This window comes from Falco biarmicus, chromosome 1 (genome assembly GCF_023638135.1).
Source record: "Falco biarmicus isolate bFalBia1 chromosome 1, bFalBia1.pri, whole genome shotgun sequence".
Taxonomy (NCBI): Eukaryota; Metazoa; Chordata; class Aves; order Falconiformes; family Falconidae; genus Falco; species Falco biarmicus.
The window spans coordinates 79,129,745-79,152,255 of record NC_079288.1 but is presented as its reverse complement, the minus strand read 5'-3'; the positions used below and the strand labels follow the sequence as shown (position 1 = coordinate 79,152,255).

At 38.8% G+C, this 22,511-nt stretch overlaps 1 protein-coding gene across 7 annotated transcripts in view; it reads left to right on the top strand.

The window, feature by feature from the left end:
- The first annotated feature begins 590 nt into the window (after nt 1-590).
- HTT (huntingtin) overlaps nt 591-22,511 on the top strand; it is an 87,672-nt gene continuing 65,751 nt past the window's right edge. For 3 of the 7 annotated variants that reach the window (XM_056339123.1, XM_056339142.1, XM_056339181.1), the window contains exons 1-12: nt 591-968; nt 7,089-7,172; nt 7,593-7,713; nt 11,271-11,330; nt 13,317-13,396; nt 13,810-13,948; nt 14,195-14,336; nt 15,887-16,065; nt 16,566-16,770; nt 17,659-17,706; nt 21,008-21,088; nt 21,527-21,891. In XM_056339123.1, coding sequence (XP_056195098.1) covers nt 868-968; nt 7,089-7,172; nt 7,593-7,713; nt 11,271-11,330; nt 13,317-13,396; nt 13,810-13,948; nt 14,195-14,336; nt 15,887-16,065; nt 16,566-16,770; nt 17,659-17,706; nt 21,008-21,088; nt 21,527-21,891 — 1,605 coding nt within the window. In that variant the 5' untranslated portion in view covers nt 591-867. Of the gene's footprint in view, nt 969-7,088; nt 7,173-7,592; nt 7,714-11,270; nt 11,331-13,316; nt 13,397-13,809; nt 13,949-14,194; nt 14,337-15,886; nt 16,066-16,565; nt 16,771-16,801; nt 17,707-21,007; nt 21,089-21,526; nt 21,892-22,511 lie in introns of those variants that run through there. The other 4 variants (XM_056339133.1, XM_056339161.1, XM_056339170.1 and 1 more) reach the window with 4 other exon arrangements.

Here is a 22,511-nt window from a genome sequence, read left to right as displayed (position 1 = left end):
CGCGGCGCGCTGGGGGCAGCACTCTCTGCTCCTGCGGGGCGCGGGAGCGCTGGCACGGCCTGTGCCACGCACGGATGAGGGCAGCCCCCCTCCCCGTGCGAAGACAAACCAGGCAGCGCCCTCGCTGCGGGGCCAGGGGGGCCGCTCGCCTCCTGCGCGGGGGGCGGCCGCCTCCTTCCCCCGCAGGAGGCGCCGCGGTGCTGCCGGCCGGCGGGCTCTAGGACCCAGCGCATCCTTCCCGCTCCGCGGCGGGGAGCGCCCTCGGGCCTCCTCGCGGGCTGGCGCCGGCCTGACCAGCTGCACCGTGGCATCCGGGAAGGGGTGGAGCCCTCTTTCTGATTGGGCAGAGAGCCTGTCGCTCTCCCTGCTTTCCCTCCCCCCCCCCCCCCCCCGCTTTAGCGGGCCCGCGTGCCGTCGTGTGCGCGTACGCGAGGGCGCACGTGACGCCAGGCCGGGGCGGGGGGGTGGGGGGTGGTGCGCGCATGTGCCTCCGGCGCGGCGGAGCCCGGGGCTGGGACCCCGCTCCGCGGTGGGCGGGGCCTCCCGGGGAGGGGGCGGGGACGAGGCAGTGGCGTGGGGACTGATGGGACGGATTCAAGATGGCGGCGGGGCAGCCAGGGCGTGCTCGCGGCCCCCTCCGGCGTCTCCCTCATTCATTGCGGCAGTGACGGGCGGCGCGGCGTGAGCTGGCAGCGGCGCTCCGGCTGGCTTCAGCGCGCCGGGCGAGTGGGAGAGAGCGAGTCCGGGAGGAGGGCGAGGAGAAGGAGGAGAGTCGGGCCCACCAAGAGGAGGGCGGGCGCCGCCGGGCGCTTGCGAGAGGGCGGGGAGGAGTGGCGGGTCGGTGTTGCCGGCGCGGGCGGAGCGGACATGGCCACCATGGAGAAGCTGATGAAGGCCTTCGAGTCGCTGCGCTCCTTCCAGCAGCAGCAGGGTCCGGCTGCCATCCCCGAGGAGCCTCTCCAGAGACCGTGAGTGACCCGCATCCGAGGGTCGGGAGGGCTCCCGAAGGGCTTCGGCAGCGTCGTTCCCCCTGGCCCGGGGGAGGCCGCCCCGCCAGGCCGCTGCCGCTCCGGGGCCGCTGGCAGCCTGCGAGGCAGCTGGTGGTCCCCGCAGGAGTTAGGCCTGGGGTGCTGCCCTGTCCTTGGCAGGGGGCTGTGCCTGTCTGGGAGTGCTGCCTGCTCGCTCGTTAAGTTTAAGCTAGGAGTAAACTTTCTGGGCATGCACGTTTGAAAAACAGCAGTATGGGTAACGAACGCGAGATAGAAGAATGTTGTATGGGATTCACAGGCTGGTTCTAGGAAGGAAAACCTTTTCGGCTAATACGCTGCTGGGAAAAAGGCAAGAACTGCCTAAACATAACTTAAAGCACTAAGGCTCATAAAGTCTGAGTTCTGATGCCTCTGCGGGGAGTTGGTGTGGATGTCTGTTTACAGCAAACTTCACGTAAAATCTTGTGCTGTGATTTGCTGTGCAGAGACCTAAAAGGAATTGATTTAAATATTTTTCGGTACCCTTTTTCTTTCTTAATTGTTAGGGACAAATGTATTCTGCTCCTAAACTATTTGGGTTTCCCATCCGGAGGCGTTACTGAGGGCAAGGGCCAGGAGCTGTTCAGTACCACGGTGCTGCCCCTCTCACTTTAGTCTTTACAAATAACATTTATTGAACAGGTGGAAAGACGCTAAGATCTTTACAGGATAAATGCATGGGTCACGTTAGTACTTTTGCTCCAGCTGTTGAGGACACGAGAAGCAGAAGGGCTGAGGAACAGGTAACTTCTAAATTGGCAGTTTCATAGTGTTTTGGCAGAGGATGTCAAGCAGTGGAGCGGGGCTCTTGGCCACCTGCTCCCACAGTACATTCTGATGTGGATGCCAGCTAAGTTATCATGGTTGATGCTGTTTGGAGAGTGTGGTCTCAAGCAATCTCAGTGCAGTTTTAAGGCATAATAGATGAAGAATTTCTTCTTCATGAGCTAATTGGTTTTAGCTGCCTTATTGCAGGGACAGATTTCTCTGTTGTGTACTTTTTGTGTTAGTACTTTGTGTGACATGGAGGATAGATGGCCATCTATTCGCAATCTTTCCTATATGTAGGTGAAAAAAATCCGGAAAGTTACTGATGAGATAGATCATGGTATTTCAAAAGAAGGTCCTGAAATGTTCTGTCAGGTTCGGGGGTCTGAATTTAGGCATACGCTACTGAAAACATCAAAAAGTTAGGGTTGTTGTTGTCCTTGTTGACTTTGCTTTGTGTTTAAAAGTAGGCTACATATTTTTTCAGAAAACTCACGTTACTGCATGCCCTCAGGAGCTATACAAATTCAGTAACGGCACTAAGCCTCATAAAAGCCTGTGAAAGGATATTGTGGCAGTCTTTGCTGAAGTTTCCCAAACTTTTAGTGAAATACCAGGTGACATATTGGATGTAATTCGCAATACTGTCTACATTTTATATATTTATTTTATTTCTTGTTTGAAGTGAATGGGAAAGGAAAATTGCTTCTGTGTTTTTCTTGTGTTTGGGGAGAGGTGTTCATCTTCATTATGCTTCTGTACAAATAGCACTTAAATATTTCGTAGTTCTGTGTGGTAACTTCCTATCATTCTGTGTGTTTCTGTTATAAAACAGTGAGAGCTTACCTGTCAGGAATAAAAGAATAAATTAATGGGTGAATGTATTCACATAAATGCTACTGGTTTGCTTTTTAATAATTTCATTAGTTATCTATTTGACATTGTCTGTTAGATCAGAGTTGTCCTGATTCCTAAATTAGACAAGCGAGAAGCTGTCATTCCTTAAATTATAATCTCATTATTACAGGTGCTGTTGGACTTTTTCACTACAGTAAAAGTAAAATTAACTACCCACCTCTAATTTTTTTCTCCCAAAATAAACTACCTTAATTTACAACAATATAACGTGACCTCTACATGATTAAAAATATTAATTTTTAACAATGTTTTATGTTGGAGTAGGCAAAAATGGTTTAAAATAGTTTTGGTAGAAACTGAGCATTCTACATCTTCTTAGTGAATGAGTCGTACTAAGGGCTGTCTGTCTCCTGCTATGAAATGTTTTAAGGTCAGAGGTTGGGGTAGAGAAGACTTAACTGTTTGCACATGTATTGAAGTTTTTCTTCATTCTATTTTGAGACAGCGACTTCTGAACTTTTGATAAAAGTGTTATTCTGGCTTTACTTTTTTTCTTGAAATATTAATTGAATTCAAGCCTTTACCAGGAAGGTGAAAGCTTTTTCTGCTTTGAGAGATTTTAATTGGTAATAATGATGTGTTATGCTTTTATTACACATTACACTTGGATGTTGTTAGTTGCTTATCTGTTGCTGTTTTCCTTTCCTTTATGAAAATTTGGTTTGAGCTCTTCTGTCATCATATTCCTTCTATACATGTCTGCTGAGGCACTTTATTTTCTTCTGTATCTCTTTTTGGCTTTTTCAGACCCTTAAATTTTGATTGGAGTTAGATGTCTTGTTTTGGATTACAAAGCTACCAATAACTTAAAATCCAATTAGTATGATGTAAAAATTCAGAGTTTACGCAACTAAACTAAAAAGCAGATGGGCAATCGCAGTTCATCCTATATTTTACATTTTATTCATTTTTACCATTTTACCAGTGAGCTGAGAAGAGAATGACTTGCTAATGTTTCTTCTGGAAAGGTGTTTAGCTTTGATTTGATGAATCCAAAGGTTGATTCTTCACCTTTTCTCTTGTCAACAGTTCTAATAGTTCATTACTGTAATTGTTTTTCATTGTGCCCTATTCTGATTTATTTTTCCCCTTAAATTTAATTCTAACCATTATCTTTACAGCAAAAGATACTGCAAGAGCCAAAGTGCCCTTCAGTAATATGCATTTTTCTATACTCATTATTTTTCCTGGATTTTTTATGTTTGAAGCTGTGGTTGTAAATTGGTTTCATCAGTTCTGTATGTAGCGGTATCATGAATTTTTTTGCTTATCTGAAGACAACATGAGCTGTGTGGATAATACATATTGCCCTGCTTGTCAGTGGTGGTTCCTAGATATTTTTTTGGAGTTAGCTTTTCTAGGGTGTGTTGTAGACCTGTTTAGTTAATTTTACTCTCCATCGCTGTCTGTTACTAAACATTGATCCACTCATATTTCTCTTTGTTATTAATAGATTCTTTTTTGAGTTTCTCATTACTTTTCTCAAGATTATTGTCAAGCCGTTTGGCTTGGCCCTTTTTCTTAATGCTGGTTCAGCTTTAGAGCTTCAGTACTATTTTTATATATCCTTAATTTGAAGGCCTGATAAAAATTAGCATCAGTGAGCTGCATCTCTTTGTAGCCAGATTATCAGAACTCAGAGTGCAAAATATCTGGGCTTGCTGGTTTTCTTATATTGTTTATTAATCTTCTCGGCTAGAGAATGTCTGTAGAAGTACTCAGAAGGTTAAATTTCTCTGCATGTGGGATGAAGCTTTCCTGTAGATAACAGCTATTTCCAGTATCTCTGGCCTTCTGTTATTCATCAAACTTAAATGACCTTAGCTTGGGGCTTGCTACTTCAGCTCTCTCCTAAGAAATGTGTGATGCTGCTTTTGTCCTCCTGAGTATGCTCATCAGCAGTTTGCCTGAGGGCTTCACAATACTTCTAAATAAAGGCCTTTTTTGTTGTGTTTGTTTTTTTTAATAAAAAATCATGTGTTTTAGATACTGTTCCTCTGTAGGCACAGAAAATGTGGGTGCACACAACATTCATCAAGTGTTTGTCTTCCACCTTTTTTTCTATTTTGTCAAAAGCAGATTTTTTTGAAGTTAAATAACCAAATGGCAGGTGAAAGATTCAGTACAGCAAACTCAGTTGGATGTTTGTTCCTCTTCCGCTTTGGATAGTAACTAGTAGTTAGTCTTCGCCTCTAGTTTCTGTTATTTCAGTTTAAATGGTAACTTGTTATTTATATGTGTTCCTTCTAAGTTTTCACATTACATTTTCTCTAGTCAGGCCTTTTTCAATTTTTTAAGTTACTTCTTTCTATGAGGTGCTAGATTCAGTGTCAGGTGAGCTCTCTGTTTAGAGAAATCTGCCAAAGAGATTGATTTGTACTACTCTGATTAGTACTGAACACTACTGCCTGCCTTGCTCAGGGCTATATTATGTGTAGATGATAAAGAACTTTATTCTGAAAGCACTCTCATCCAGCAACGTCTTTAATATGTTTTCTGTCTGAAATAGTGAGCTTGTGGGCAAGTTCAGACGTGTCTATTCTGTTCTTGGTTTGAATGTGTACTGAAAACGGTGCTCAGAAGAGATGTGGGCAGTATTAGGTAAAATTATCACAAAAGTTGAAATTACTTACTCATTTTCTTAGGTACCTGTTCATATAAATGGTGCTTAAGGTGCAAAATCAGTTGGACATTTTAGGAAGTATTGGCTGTTTTCTTGGAGGTGATCTGAACTGAAAGTGATGGTAAAGACTCTGTGTTGCTTTTTCAAGATGGAGAGAAAGGCATTGTATGTCTGGATCAAATTCAGGTTGGCTACTCGTATTCTGCCAGTTGCATAAGAACACAAGCCAAAGAAGAGATCCTCTTTGAGCAACAGTAGAGCTTACCTAAACAAGATATTACCAAATTATAATGGAAAAAATGGGTTTGTTCAGAACTATTTAAAAAATACTTGCCCTTTTAGAAAGTTTAAGAGGTGAGATGAGAGGATCCTTTGAAGGAAAACCAAAACCTTGGGAGTTAACACTTTTCAACCCCCTGCTTCCAACCTGATGGAAGAAAAAGAACAGGGGTACTTGCAAAGAATGATGATTTTTTTCCCCTCAAAAACTGTACTATTATTTGAGCTAAAGCTCTTGAATATTACAGCTTGCTTATTCAAAATTTTTGTCTAACAATGTGTTTTGAGTTAGCTTAATTTAATGTGTTTATTGGCTACTTGTATGTCCTTAATGTTGCGTTAACTATGTCAATGTAAGTCCAGGCTGTTCACATGGTTTTCCAACTTCTAGTTCAGAAGCCTTTTGCTATTTGATGGTTTTGCTATTTTTTTAAGACAGAAAATTAATGCTAAAAGATACAGTTCTTACTTGGAAAATAAAAGGGAAGAATCTCTGTGAATGTGAGTGAAAAATTTCAGTCATAGTTGTGAATATATGGGGTTTTTTCAGTTCCTTTGGGGGTGGAGCATGGCAGAAGCTTCTGTTCTAGACTCAGGTGTAATGGACTATAGGATCTTAGATCACATTGAAGCGAATGTTAAACAGATTTTGCGAAGTAGAAGCTTTTCATATTGTACTCTGCATTGCTTGTAGATATGCATTCTTTGATTCTGTGAACGTTACTCCCTTCACGTTACACTCTTGCGGTGAGTTGACTAGCCTTGGCCTTTCCTGGACTATATCCAGTGTTACTATAGGGACATTATTTTTGATGGGCATAGACTTTGCCCAAGGAGAGCTTTGCTATTTCTGTAATTACAGAACCATTTGGAGGAATGCGGTGTGAGGTAGGATTGCCTTGGCATCTTTTCCAGTTCAGATACAAAACAGTTTAATAAAACTCTTAAGTTTCAAGAACTTGCCAGACAAAAAAAAGCCTAAGGTGGTGATATGTGTGAGGAAGGTCTTTTGAAAAGTGGTATTTTTAAGTCTGCAAGACTTGTTCTCATGGCATTTTTTCCCCAGCCTTTTTCTTTCTATCAGTTTCTTTATTTCAGTGTTGTTCTAGGTCCACTCCACTTTTACCTTCCTTTACCTTTACTGCTTTTCATTCTTTAGTTCTGTTCCCCAGATATTTTCTCAGTGAAAGTTACAGAATTAATATGATATTCCCTGTTAAATGATTAATTCTTTTTCCAAGTGTCTACCTTTCCTTCTTCTTGTGGGCTTGCCTGCTCTCAGCAGCAGTTAATATATTGAAGTTGTGGGACTACAGGTAGTTGTTATACAACTATTGATAAAATGACCAGAAGAGTGCATCATTTTGTTGTATAATCATTAGAAACTATTTTAGCAAGAGTGTTTAAATGGTCACTGTTCACTTTTAGAGTGAAGTTATCTCAGACTCATTATCATTGTGTTCTTCTTTTAGAAAGAAAGAACTTTCAACTACCAAGAAAGATCGAGTGAATCATTGCCTAACAATATGTGAAAACATAGTTGCTCAGTCTTTAAGGTAAGACAGTGTCTCTAATGTATTGCCTTACTATGGATAGCTACTTTGGAGTGTTAGTTATTTGGAGGTTTCCTGATAATTGCTGATGTTAAATGTTCAACTTTTGTTTAAAACTGGAATGGTACAATTTTACTATTTTTTTTAACCAGCCCAAAATCTAAGGAGTAAGTAATGTTTACCCATTTGTAGATTAGGCATGACCTTTCCGCCTCAGACAGAGAAACTGAAGCACAGGGGTCAAATACCTTACCAGATTATGTAGGAAAAGGCAATGATCTTCTGAATCTTAATCCACTGAATGTCCCCTCCCTGTGTATTACTGTGTATCATACATGTGTAGCTGGATTCTGAAACTCCCTCAAAAATAGTGTTGATGTTTGCATAGTGTACATAGTAACTTCCTAATGTTTGTTTATTTAGAAATTCTCCAGAATTTCAGAAGCTGCTGGGAATTGCTATGGAACTCTTTCTCCTCTGCAGTGAGGATGCAGAATCTGATGTCCGGATGGTTGCTGATGAATGCCTTAATAAAGTTATTAAAGTAAGAACTTTCATGTGCTGTACTATCAGATTTTTCCTCTTCTTGATGCAGTGTCCTGTATTAATTCACACTGATGTTCTTTTAGTTGCTTTTCTTATTGTTGATGATCTCTCATACTGTAAGAGATTAAGTAAGCTGCTTTGCTGAATTGTGTACATGCTCTTAGGTGAGCTTTTTATGCCCAGATAAAGATACTTAACTTGTCTTCTGTCATTCATAGTTCTAATGCATTCTTTTCTTCAGTCATTCATTAACCAAAACAAGAACATGGGCTTTTCTAAAATAATTTTGTTGTATGGGAGGAATACTCTGTTATATTGCTCTGTAAACATAAAGATACTTAATGTGAGGAAATGTAAAAATATCATTAAAAAGCTGACTGAAAAATGTAATGGCTTTTCATTCCAAACTAGTAGTATGCTGTAATTCAGGTAGTGTGATTTGCTGATATTGGAGGAGGAGCTTTTAGATAATAATAAAGATAAATATGGTGTTCTGGAAGTTAATGTGATCCAGAATAAAGTGCTTGTTGGACAAGAGCAGATGGGCATTCATATGAGGTCAAGCAAGGTCTAAATCTTGATTCAAGTGTCTCAAAATGAGCCTTCTGAGTAATTGCTTTGAGGTGCTGCTTCCAGGACAAGTTTACCTTCATCTGCCCTTTCTTCCCCAGCTCCGCGCCCCCCCCCAGTTTTCTGAAATACTTGACCTCTGAGTCAATGTAATGTACCTGCATAATTGATGTAGTTGATGCAAAGTTTAAGTGCTTTAGAAATACACAAGTAATGATTTTCTTTAGCATGAAGGGGTGTGTAGAAGCAAGCAAACAAAACAACCCTATTTCTGTAAGGATTTCTCTCGGTTAACTTATATTTGTTTGATATCTGAATGAATTAAGTGTTGGGAGTTGAGCTTGTGGCTGAAAGTTGTATGGAGAAAGCTTACTGATTATGTAGTATATCTCATAATGATAGGGAATGAGGAAGTGCAAGTGTCTTGGTTTTTTTTGTTTGTTTTGCCCTGTAGCACTTTGCTGTGTGTGTTCTGGTTTAAAAGTTTTTCCATCTGCCGGAGTCCAGCACTCTATGAAATGTATACACCATGATGTAACTTAATTTGCTTTAAAAGATCTCTGAAACATTTCTCTTTCCACCAAACTCTTCTGTAGGCTTGGTATAAAATTAACCTTTTTAATAATTAACAATCTATTTAATATTGTTGTTTTCTGGCAAGTTTCAAGATACCTTGAAAAACTTCAGGGTTTTTTTCCTTTTCAAATTTTTGTATGGTACTTCCTGTTTTAAACATTACTGTGATTTTTAAACGACAGTCTTCTATCAGTCATTAAGCTTGCCAGTCGGTCACAGCTATGAAGTGGTCATAGTTGTGATATTCCAACCACTTGGAAGCATCAGACTTATCAAAGCTGGTCATAGTTTGTGTTCTATTTCTGGTTTATGCTTTGTGAAAGCAACATCTTTAGGCAGACATGCTCTTGCATATAAATGCAGAGACAAAAAGATGGGCAGCTTTATTTTTGATTGTGCAAGTAGCAGTGATGCTTGTGAGCTGGGCCCCTAAGCTTGCCTATTAGTCAACGTTTAACTTTTTTAGTACCTCAGGCCTTTTAGAGGCTAATTCTTTTGCCAGAAAGATGCTTTATATTTTCTCTCTTTAAATATAAGAATACAGATGTGTTACTTGTGTAACTGTGTCTGTCTGGAGTTTATGCGTGTTAGTATAATTAAGATGCTAACACTTCTGTGTAGACATGACTATAAACTGAAACGGCAAATAAGTTTAGGTAAACACTCGCTAGGTCGTCTTCAAGTATCACTATGCTGACCTGTCAGAATATCACAAACAGCATAAAGGGCTCCATGTTTAATTAGCCTTGGTGATATCTATATTTAAAAGAAAAAATACCAAGTTGGGAATTAACAGGTTTCTGTGGGTAAGGTGTTACTGAAGCTGTCATGTTTCTGAAGCTGATGTATAATGTAGTATTCTCTGTGCTGACGATACTGTGGGATCTGATACAGATTGGAGTACAGTTGGTCTCAGTAACTGTGATTTATTATTTGTAGTAATTTGGATTGACTGTGCTTATAGTTTTTTTTCTGGTTAGGGTGACTTGCTAGATTCTAGCCTGCTAAAAAGATAGGTACGCAAACTCCAGTTGAGTGTGGTGTAAGGACAATTTATCCTTGAAGCCAAATAGTACCTGGTGCCTTTTTGTGTTGCTTGATATCCTTATATACAGGGGCAGCGAACTTCTCATAAAACTTAAATCTCACCTATATCACAAAACTTATCCCTACCTACTGTCATCTAGGCACCTGCAGTTAGTAGTTGGGGTGCTTATGACAATAAAGATACGAGCCAGGTAAGATTTTTCTGGGGAAGGTAGTACCATTTTATTATGATGATTGGTATAATTGGGGGTAATGAAGTTTTGGGGCACAGAGTTTTAGTCTAGGGGAATCATGCTGTGGAGGAGCCACAGGTACTTCACTGACCATATTAAAGCAGTTGCGGCCTCTACATCAGCATGTGCCATGTAAAATTTTGTAGTCATGAGGAATCCTTTGAAGATGTGAGCTTAATGGCTGGTGGTCAAGAAAACAGATAGAAAATTAGGAGTTACTGGGCAAGGACAGAAGAATAGAATACTAAACATTATAGCACTTACACCACGGTGTGAAGCTTTCATTTAATCTGAAGAATTGGGATGTTCATAAATAGGAACAAAATGTAAGAGAAAGGGTAATCATTTGTATACAAAGTATTCTATAGGAAGAGATTGTATATAAGCAGAACTGTTTTAATATTTTTTTCCTTGTCTGCTGTTTTAGAGACTGAGAGGGAATGATCGAGTTGAGCTGAAGAGAAAATTACTACTTTTGGGTGCTTGCTTTGATTTCATGTATCCCTAGTTCTTAGCCAGACTGCAGGTTCAAACTACAATGTGTGCTCTGGCACAGCATGCTTGATTAGATCTTGGGATGTGATACATACGGTGTCCAAAACACCTTGTGGTAATAAATGGATGCAGAAAATAGGCTGATTCATGAAAGAAGGGTTTTTCAAAGGCTGTTAAAGGTAATGGTACAAGCACAGCCTCAGTTTGAGAAGTAGTAGAGGACTACTTGATGCTGGGGATGTACAGCAGGGAATACCTCTTGCTGCTTGTGAATACTATTTTTGTGTTTTAATGTTCTATTAATGAGTATCTATTCCTGGTCGTTGCCAGAAAGCATGTTAGGTTGGCGCTGCCTGTGGTCTGATCCCATATGGTCTTTTTTTAGGTAGAATGGGTAAAGCAGTCAATATATAAGTGCAAATAACTGTTTGTAAAATTTGTTCACAGTTCTGTTTTGTGTTTGTGGGAAAGATAAAGGTGTCTGTCTTTTAACACTTTTTTGGTTATACATCAAATATAGGGGCAGTTAGATAGTTTTGTGCCTTTTTCAAAGCTGTTTTATTGCAAGTGTAACATTGTTCCTGTAAAGTGCCCCCTCTCTGATACAGTACATTCTCAATGCATTTTATTGCAGGCTTTGATGGATTCCAATCTGCCTAGGTTACAATTAGAATTGTATAAAGAGATTAAAAAGGTGAGTTTCTTCCATGTTCTTCTGAAATAAGGTATTTATTAATGTTTTAGTATGGTGGAATGTGGCATTAGTGTGAATAAATAGTGTATGTCTTTTAATATCAAGGTCAAAGTTTCACTTAGGAAGGATTTGTGACTGTTTAATGCATTATTTTACCCATTTCCTCACTATTGGCCCCATTGTTTAGATTTAACCAGTTCCTGAAAGCTTATCTGGCAGAAAATGCATGAGCATTTGGTGTGAACAGCAGTCTGAGTTAACCTTAGTGACTCTGCACCCAAATGATTCATGATTTCATGATGTTTATATTCATATTCATGATGTTTATTGACTGAACTGGAAAGAAAAACTTCAAGCAAAGTGTGGTGAAAAGTAGGTGGAGGGCAGTGATGTTCCTAATTTGACATAACTTCTTGGAGGAATCATTTGATTAAGACCTGAAGTGGCCTGATAAAAAATTTTAACTACTTTGTGAATGTGTGATGGGTACTTACAGCTTCTCTAAGAAGTATGTGTAAAAATACTGAAGCATCTCTCTTTGCACCAAAACTCATGATTTAATATGTCCACAGGAAGAATTTTAGTAATAGCTTTTTTGAGGTATACAACTACAAAAGAAAAATTACGTGTTCAGGACAGTGTCACTGAAATCATGTGTCTATATAAATATATAGCAAGGCTTGTGTAGAGAGAAAATACAGCTGTTACTTATTAGACAGCAATGCTACTGCTTTTTGTTACATTTCTTTGGAAATGATAGAACTCCTAGGAAAGAAAAAGTAACAAAACCAATGTGGATAGCTTATCTTCTGTCAGGTACAGGGCCTGTAAGTAGTCTGCATCGATATGTTACTGTGTGGTTGTGTCTTAATGTCATACAAAATTTTTGAGGGTATAGAAATGGACATCTAGCTAATGAACAGAAAACAGCCAACATAAAAATCGTTTTGAAGGCTCCACATTATGACAGGTGCAGGAGGAAATAGTTATTCATGTGGCATGTGCTTCTTGAGTAGTTGCTCTCAGATTCACGGCAAAGGCAAGAGAGAGATAGCAGGCATAACGGAAACACCCAGCAGACTGAATTTTGTTTGTGCATCAGTTGGATCACTTTAGGAGCCATGTCAGAATCTGAAGTTTGACTGCAAACCTGAAAAATGCACGTTTTGTAATTCAGATGCAAGGCTTTTTTGCTTGTCCTGCTAACATGACCATGAGCCTTTGATACACTAGCTAAAGAAAGAAAGAAATAACAGTTTCTAAACATCTCTGCTCTGTCTTCAGAGGTGCTTGATTTGAGTAGCATTTTGGTTAAGTTCAAACTACATTAGATACACAATTTTTCCTAGACATCTATTGACTTCCATAGTTTTTTGTATTTCCAACAGTACTAAAGAACTGTACTATATCCTTAGACACCAGGTCTAAAGGCATTCAGGCTCAAGTCAGGTGCACAGCTGAAGGTGTCAGTACAGACAAATAGATACTAAACTTCAGGATGCAAGCCATTATGAAGTGATACAGATCAGTAAGTGGATTTTTCCTTTGGTATGCTCAGGAGTTGAACATTATTTATTAGCATATTTCCACTGCTGTCAGTTTCATGCTGCATTTATATCTCTGCAAGTGTTCCAGTGATTTTTAGACTCTGTCATCAGTGTTTCTTTGTTGGTTTATGCCTTTCTCTGTGATATTTTAAGCTGATTTCAGCAGAGTGTTGTCAGACATTTCCTTCTCTTTCTTGGTGTTCCTTATTATTCATTTTTGTTCACTTGGAAAATTCCTTGTACCAGCTAGAAAATGAAGGCAATCATGAAGCTGAGTTGGCTTTCTTTTGGCTAACGGAAATTTATGGCCTCCAGACACCTTCCATTTGTATCTGTTTTAACTGAAATGGTATAAAACGGCATACTATCATACATTTTAGGTATTTTTTAGTAAATGGTTTTGCTTGATGAAACGTAACAATTATATACTTGCGTTTAGAATGGTGCTTCTCGAAGTCTACGTGCTGCACTCTGGAGATTTGCTGAGCTTGCCCATCTAGTTCGGCCTCAAAAGTGCAGGTAAACATGTCCTAGTAAGTGAATTTTCCAGAGAAGATTTAACAAAATACAGATATTACTGTTCTCAAGTTTTAAGTATTCACTTGGGAGGTTGGAAGAATTCCTATCACATTATTCTCTCTGAAGTAGCTTTATTTGATTAGCTGGTTTTCTTTTATTGGAGTTTTAGTTCTGTGCTGTACATGACTTGGGAGGAAGTGGGGGAGAATCTTGCGAAGACAATGATGTATATTTTTTTAAGTGTATTTTTCTTACTTCTATCTTAATGTTTGAAAATTGTATTCAGAAGACTGTTGTCTCGTTTTCTACATTCTGTGTAGCTAACAGGTATGGTTTTTGTTATTTAGTAATACCACAGATTTTGAGTATGAATTTAAAATGTTTAATTAGTTTTTCTCCTTTGCTATACTTAGGCCGTACTTAGTGAACCTTTTGCCCTGTCTAACACGAATAAGTAAGAGACCCGAAGAGTCAGTACAAGAGACACTAGCTGCAGCGATACCAAAAATCATGGCAGCGTTTGGCAATTTTGCAAATGACAATGAGATCAAGGTATCTTTCTTTAACCTATTAGTGCTCCCTGTTATGTTTCAAAACAGAGTAAGTTGTCAGCATTATCAGTCACATTATAGAAGGCAGTTACATCTGCATGTCTGAATTAAGGCAGAAGTTGCCCTTGCTTGATACGTGTTGAGTAATGCTTTGAATGAATGAAAAATACATTTGCTGACTTTTTTTAGTTCACCTGTGTTTTCCTTTTCTTTCTAGTAAGAAGTAAGTTATGTTTGGTTTTTTTAGGTTTTATTAAAAGCTTTCATAGCTAATCTTAAATCCAGTTCCCCTACTATCCGTCGAACAGCGGCAGGATCAGCAGTAAGCATCTGTCAACATTCACGAAGAATGCAGTATTTTTATGCCTGGTTATTGAATGTACTTTTAGGTAAGATTCAGGGGTTCGGGGGAGGGGGGGGCAGGGGAGGGGAACGAAATTTGCTTTGGGTATAACTAAGATGAATTTATTTTCCATGTAAGACACTTTTCCTATGTGAGATGTTTTCAGGCAAAGCAAAAGTGCTTAGACTACCAGTTACACTGCTAATGTTTTCTCTGTTTTGTGTGAAGCTAGATGAAGATGTGACTCAAGCTGTTTGTGTGTGTCTGTGTGCTGCAATGCTAATTGAGTAATGTTTAAAAGAAATGGCCAAAGTTAGAGAAGCAAGTGGCTTGTTGGATAATAAAGAGTTCCTGGGATTCTGGAAGAACTTGCTCAGGAGCCTGTGAAGACTTGCATTGTTCAGCAGCTTGGTTGTTAGTGCAGCAGGTCTGAGGTGGAGGCTATGACTGCTGTTCTCTGGGTCATGAACACATACATACCCTGTAGCCTTTTTTGGAAGTAGCACCATGTAGATTCTTTGTTGAAAACCTAACTTAGACCAGAAAGTGAATTTTTTTTTATTTAAAAGCTCACGACTTTGTGTCAGGTATTGCTTCCGTATTTCTTCATCTGAGAAGTTTGCATGGTCTTTATGGTGTTTTGCAGCTTGATGGGATGCTTGTCTGGATTGTAGTGGAAACTTTTGCCTTAGTTTTGCTGCTGATGAGGGGTTCTTTACTATGTAGACTATATTGCAAAAGGAGAGGTAAGGAAGACCAACAGATAAATAAAGCGTTATCCTGTTAGCCTTGCATCTTTCAAGTATGAGTGAAAAATTGAAATGCTATGTAGTGACATTCCTCATTCTGTGACTTGAAAATGGTATACATCTATGCACATGTTGTTCTTTCCTGCCTCAAATGTTATGTTTTGTAACATCCTGGCAATGGTACTGAATTCAGACAGGAGCAATAATAGGAACTCAATGAATTGATTCTGATTCCCATTCCACCCCCAAGTAGAAAGCTGTGTTACTTTCCATAACTTGTTTTTATTCTTAATAGGTTTTGGGTTTGGCTCTGCTTAACAGGTATACATATAGAACAAGGTTCCCAGTACTTGAGGGAGGAGGCAAAACTGTAAATGTCATTCATTAGGATAGAGGCGCGCGTGTGTGTGAGTGAATTATGTTACGCCTTAGTTAAATGGTCAAGTAGAGAGAAGAAGCCTGTGAGGGGAGCAAGAAAGTCTACATCATTCGGTGAAAGCATCAGGTATTACAAAAAAACATTTTTTGTGATTATTTAGAGTGAGAAGAGGTAGGGAACAGGGAAGGTGAGACAGGATCCTCTGACCATTCTCTCACACTTCTTACTGATTTTCAGAAATATTTCTACACTTTCTATTTCAGAATATTTCTATTTCAGAAATGTTTCTACACTTAGAAAATATTCTTAAGTTGTTACTAGGTTTTGTTTGGGTGTTTTTTTGTTGGTGGTTTTTGTGTTCTTTTTTTTAAAGAAGCTATTACATGGATTATGTGAAACTAACACACTATATCTGTTGAAACTAGCCACTGTCAGTAAATGATTTGACTGCTTCTCTTCTACCCACAGGCTTGTTGGTTCCTGTAGAAGATGATCATCCTACTCTTTTAATTCTGGGTGTTTTACTTACACTAAGGTATCTCATACCTTTATTGCAACAACAAGTAAAGGATACCAGCCTGAAAGGCAGTTTTGGTGTAACAAGAAAAGAAACAGAGATTTCACCTTCACCAGAACAACTTATACAGGTAAAATATGAATAATAACCCTAATCTGAAGAGTACTAATTGGAAGGAAAATAAATAAAACATATATAGTATGATAGAGCACTAGTTTGATGTTGAACATAATAAATTCTTTTCTCAAATTCCTGTTCATCTTAGTCAATTTTAATGGACCAGCTGATCCAGTGACTGGGATTTCTGGTCATTACTTATTAATAATTCCAGAAAAATGCATCAGTAGTCCTTGCTAGGTGTTCCCAAAGGAGCTAAAGAACTTCATAATCATTATGGTGTTCTTTGATGTGATTCCTCCTTCTATAACAATGAACAGAAACAGATGTCTAACAAAAAGGCAGTGGAATGGCTACAACTAATTGATATTTTCCCCTTGGAAGAGTGTGGTGAAGATTAGATATAGCAAATATCAGTCATTTTTTTTAACGCACCACTGAAATTTAATGTGGTGTATGGAAAGAAATGTAGCATGTTGTGTCTTCATAGAGACTTCCTTTGTTGGGTTTTAGGTTTATGAATTGACTTTGCATTACACCCAGCATCAGGACCATAATGTTGTGACTGGAGCTTTAGAATTATTACAACAGCTCTTTAGAACGCCACCACCTGAACTTCTCCATGCCCTGACTGCTTCAGGGGGCATTGCACAGGTCAGTGTATCCAAAGATGAATCTGCCAGCAGGAACCGCAGTGGGAGCATAGTGGAACTCATAGGTAAGCTGTATTTTTTGTAATTTGAGTAAAAGGAGAGGAACATGTATCAGCAGCTGTATTTCTCAGTGTTAGCCAGAAGTATGAAGGATAAAACAAAATGTATGAAGTTATACATGACTTTTCCCCCCTATCCCCAGTACAGTAAAGGGTTTTTTCCTTCCTTCCTTTAAGTGGGTATACATTTATTGAGTAGTGACAAACGAGTATTTTTTACAGTTTGTGTTGATTAGAGTTTTTTTGCTTACACAGGACAAGTTAACTGGTGACAGATTCCCCACCCCACCCCTTAATGTACTCTCACCGAGCATCTGACAACTGTGATTCATATAAATTCTGATTAGATCAGCTTTTTATTAACTGAGAGCTCCTTGCTGAATACCGAAACCAGCATGAAATTAAAGCATGACTTAAGTTTGTCCATAACTGCTAAATCAACTATCAATGTTCTTGTCTGTCAAGTGCATGTTCTTAAAATTGTCTCTTAACTGCTATTTATGTGTTTCAAAAGAATCAGTCCCTGATTGGATTTCTGTAATGACTTCTGTATTAAACTAATGGGTCATTCTAATATTGCTGCTCTTAGAAGGTAAATTCATTAACCAGAAGAAATCGTAGTGGAGAAGTTTAGAATGTATTTTTTAAAAAGCAAAATTTACACAAGTGGCATAGAAAAAGAAAAAGTCATTTGATGGTGAATGATCCAAAAAACTTGAACTTTAAAAGCAACAAGTTTGCTGTTTCTTCCTGGCTTTGGTTTTTTTTTTTTTTTTTTCCTGGGTTTTTTTTTGTTGTGGTTTTTTTTTTCTTCCCATCTGTGGCTATTAGAATTCCTTCATGGTTTCAGCAGCTCTGTCTTTGCCCTGATGTGTTACTTTCTGTGATTTGCAGCTGGAGGGGGGTCTTCATGCAGCCCTGTTATTGCGAGAAAGCATAAAGGTGATTATTTTCAAAAACAAATCTTTAATTGCATTCCTTTCTGGTTTTTTGTTCTGGGGTGTTGGGGTTTTTTCTTCCACTTCCCCACTTCATTGTCTTGCTGAACTTTGGTCTTTGTTTCACAATTGCCTTTGTGTTATCAGCTGAGCTTAATTACTGTAAATTTTAAAAGAATTCTGATGCAAATTCGGATACGGCAATCCAGATATTCTAAAATTATTCCAAGCAGTATAATTCTTATTTTTGCTGTAGATCACTGGCCAAATTATGATGATAAATATTGATGCGACTTTCACTTCTAAAGAGCATATCTAAAAATAATCTCTCTGAACAGGGCATTCTCCCTTTTTGATGGTAATACTTAATCTTTAATGTAACTCACAAATAGTTCACCTTCCTGGTTTTGTTAGGCCTGGTTATTTTTCTTTCTTCACTAATGCATGTATATGTTTGCATGCTTTGATATGATGCTTTTTTATTTCTTTTTCTGTTCTTGATGATTCATTCTATACATTCTGTGTCTTACTGTGTATATTTTAATTTTTTTCAGTAGGTAATGCATTTAAGCAGGATTTTAATTAATACAATATTCTCTGAAATGTTCTTTTCCCAGTTTGTGAATGAATGTACTTCATATATAGTTAAAAGTTTATACTGCCTAAAACCAGTCATATCAGTACCATAATCGGTCTAGCTACACCTGTGTAACAGTTCCATTGCCTATTTGAGGTGAGCTAAACGTTGCTGTTGCAGTGGACCTGTGTAAGAGTGAAGTGCAGTCAGTGCAAGCATAGTAAGCAGAGAGATGCGCAGTACTGAAAAGAGAAACTTGAAAGAAAACATTTTAAGACTAAATAAGATCATACAATATTTAAGGACCATTATAGCAACTCACACTTTTTCCAGATATAGCCTCCTGTCTTTGTGTACAAGGAATCTCATGATGCTGAATGTACTGATATACTTTAAGAATATTAACTAAATATGAAATTGTGGTTAGAACTGAATGAAATAGTACTTGTGGATATAGTGATAATTTCTAGTTTAGAAATAGTAGAGTGAAAGAGTGTTCTGAAAGTAGGTATTACTGCAGCATCCAAAGGTGACACGGAATGCAAAATCAGAATAACAATGCATAACACTTTAAAATGAAAAATGGTAAATGATTACTTTGGTAATTAGAATTGCTAGTAGTCTTCAGTGTAACTTTGTAGTTTTAATAATAGTGTAAATCCAATTAAAGTACTTTTAAAACAGTAACTTTTCCTTTACTCAGTGGGAAGATGTGTGAGTCATCAGCTTTTATCCTTTTTCAAGATGATGGCATGAAGATTTTGTGGTCTAAAACAATGTCATAAAAAAATTTTAAGGAATTTGTTCATGATTTTTTGCTTTGTACAGGTTTAATTTCAGATTGTGGATTATTCATTTTTTGCTGCTCTGCATTGTAGAAAGGCAGGAAAAATCAGGCCTATTCCCAGTTCCTACTTGAAGTTGTTTTGCAGTCTACTACCATACAAAGTAGTAGCCTTCTGCTGTCAGCCAGGGGTGAAACTTGTCTAGCTGTAATACTCCTTTGCGTGTAGGAGTGTAAAGTGAAGCAGATCTGCAGAAATCTGTGACCCTAACATATGAACTCGGATATTCCATGTCTTTTCAGCCTTACTGTTTCAGACTGCCCTCAGTTTTGAGCAGCTGGCCTATGTTGGTTTTTGATGTTTCAGCTTCACAAAATTATTTGCAAAAGATATTTATTATTATTTGCAAAAAAGACTGAAAACTCGTTTTGAAATGAAGGCCTGTGTCGGCATCTTAACTGATTTTTTTGTTTTTTTCCAAGTAGTGGAAAATTATCCTGCAGCTTGTGTTACATACTCATTTAAACATACAAAGACTAATATGCCTGATAAATGTTTTTCAGTGTCCTTCCTCTTTCACTTTTAAAGGTGATCAGCTGTGGAAAGCAGAAGAATATCCTGGTTTGTTTCAGTGAAATGGATGTAAATGTGGGAAAGAATAGAGAATATACTGGTTTTCATGCTTTTTGCTGAGAACTCTTAGCAAGATTTTACTCATACTTTTGTAGAAACTTTGTAGTTCTCAATTAATTACTGTTATTTTACATAGAATATACATGGAAAGATCATGGTTACTTTTCTGCCTTACAGGTTTGAATAATATAAAACATACTTTTTGGAGGAAGACAATTCTACAGTGTTACTGCTATTATGAAAGCAGTTGTGTTAGAGAAGTTAATACAAAAGTCTGATAGTGTTTTTTTACCCCCCAGTAAATTAAAGGCAAAATAATTCACCTAGGGTTATCAAAACATTGGTGTCTTGTATGATGAATCTCAGATTAACAGTGAAGCTGATTCTGAATGGCAGAATAGGCTTATCTCAAAGCAGTTATGAATCCCTCTGTCTCAGCAATCAACTTGTGAGATCCAGAAATACGGGCTCACAGGAGCTCCCTCTGCACTCTGTGTCCTGTCCCATTTACAGACTTTTCAGTCCCTGGTTGGCTCCCAGGCAGTGTCTGTCTGCATTTATCTTTCTCTTTCCACTGCCTCTATTTTAAATAGATACTACTCAGTGCGTAAGAGAGCTCTGGGATGATTGTGTTGGGTTACTAAGTGTTTCTCATTTTTCCTATAGCAAAAACCTCTCTGAAGATTTTTGTCTTAGTCCCTGGATCTTAATGGCCGTTGTGCATGGTTCATCACCCTGTCCCGCTTATGTTGTCTTGTGCTTCTAGGATGTGCTGCTTTTCCCCCTAGGCATTTTCCATTCTGTTATCATTGGAGTTCCAAGCCTCAAATTGCAAGTAGCCTTTGATAATTTTCATAGCCTTAAGGAGGAAGAGATGATTTACTGTCTTATTTGTGGTGCTTTAATGTCCTTCTGAGTTGAGGGCAGACATCCAGATGCCAGGTATCCAGTCCTTAGTAACAGGGACCTCCTTGATGAAATTAGTGGGATCTTAATCATAGTCCACAAAAATAAACTGGAATGAGTAAGGTCATAGGTAGTTTCCTGAATGGCTGTACTGTTAAATAGAATTGGTTAACTGTGTGTTTCCTTGTCACTGCTCTCTTTCGTTCCGGGTCAGATAGTGAAGGACTGGATATTCACTTTCTTCATTCCTTTCTCTTTTCCATCCGTTTCCTGTCATAGCTTTGAAAAATTATTTGGATAAACTTTTTAAAAATAATTTTACATCTAACTGACTTTAACTGGTCAGCATTTCAAGTTGACTATAATTTTGGAAAACTAAAGGTTTTTCTTATATCACTTCTCAGGTAAAATACTTCTTGGTGAAGAAGAAGGTTTGGAGGATGATCCTGAAACCCGGTCAGATGTCAGTGCTGCGTCGTTTGCAGGTAGCTGACTTTCCATTTAGCAGTGCAGTCAACCTGTGTTGCTATACATTACAGAGCCCTTCTTTTATTGCTCTATGTAAAATATAAATGTGATGTGTTATGGTGACTAGGAAGTGGATGGGCGCTCAAAAGACGCTCTAAAAAGCTGAAACCATAAATACCCCTGGGTATAAAACTTATGTTTACCTAATGAAATTGGCTGTGGGTTGTTTTTTTTAATGGATAGACTGTCATCAGTATGACATTGATGGTATTGATGGTACTGGTATTGATGGAATGGCGTCTTACAGATGCTTGTTTCTCTACCTGTAGTTCAACTGTTTAGTTATACACTTTCCTTAGCCTAGTTTAATATGTGGCTTAGTATGTGGTGTCCATATCAAGAGCGAAACACAAGTTTAAACTTTTGATTGACTCATAAATGTCTGTGTTTTGCAGCTTCTATGAAGGGTGAAATAACCAGTGAACTAGCTTCTTCATCAGGTGTGTCAACAGCTGGGTCAGTAGGGAGTTCAGCTGCTGATCCTACCGGACACGATATCATTACTGAGCAGCCACGTTCTCAACATACTTTGCAGTCAGACTCTGTTGACCTGACGAGCTGTGATTTGACAAGTACAGCTACTGAAGGGGAAGAAGATGACGTGCTTAGTCGAAGCTCCAGCCAGATCAGTGCTGTCCACTCAGATCCCACTATGGACTTGAATGATGGAACACAGGCTTCCTCACCAGTTAGTGATAGCTCTCAGACTACTACAGAAGGTCCAGACTCCGCTGTAACCCCTTCAGACAGTTCTGAAATTGTAAGTGTGCAATGGGCAGAGGGGGGATCCCCTTCTACTGAGGGGCCCGACATATCTCAGAGCTCTTCCGTGGAGGGCCCAGACTTGGAGTCATCTACTTACTCGTCTTCTACTTTTCCATCCTCAGCTAGTAACAATGGAAAGGTCAGCAGGTCGCACCGCTATTGGAGAGCTTGACCTCCTTTTAACACTTTCACTTCAGCAGTAATTAAAAGCTACAAACCTGTAATCAGTGTGTTCACTGGGTAGGTCATATGAAGGCATTAACAGGTTGTCACTTACTGGAAGAATATCAATATCAAAGGCTTGACCTAAGTATATCCTCTTAGTAGCATATACTTCATTTTATATAGATATATTAATCATTGTTTTGGTGCAGGAGGACTAATGGAAGTGTTAAAGGGTGAACAGTCTGTTTGGAATGATACAGGAATACTTTTGGAACCTAATGCTTCACATTGTCTTCTGCCTGTGCTTTTTCACTTGGCAACACAACTCCTTTTTTTTTTTTTTTTTCCTTTTTATTCCATCTAAGGATTTCTCCTATACTGAGCAAATGCTGCATGACTTACTAATGTAGCAGTTAGATTTCTAATAAACACCTGAAATGTGCATAAATG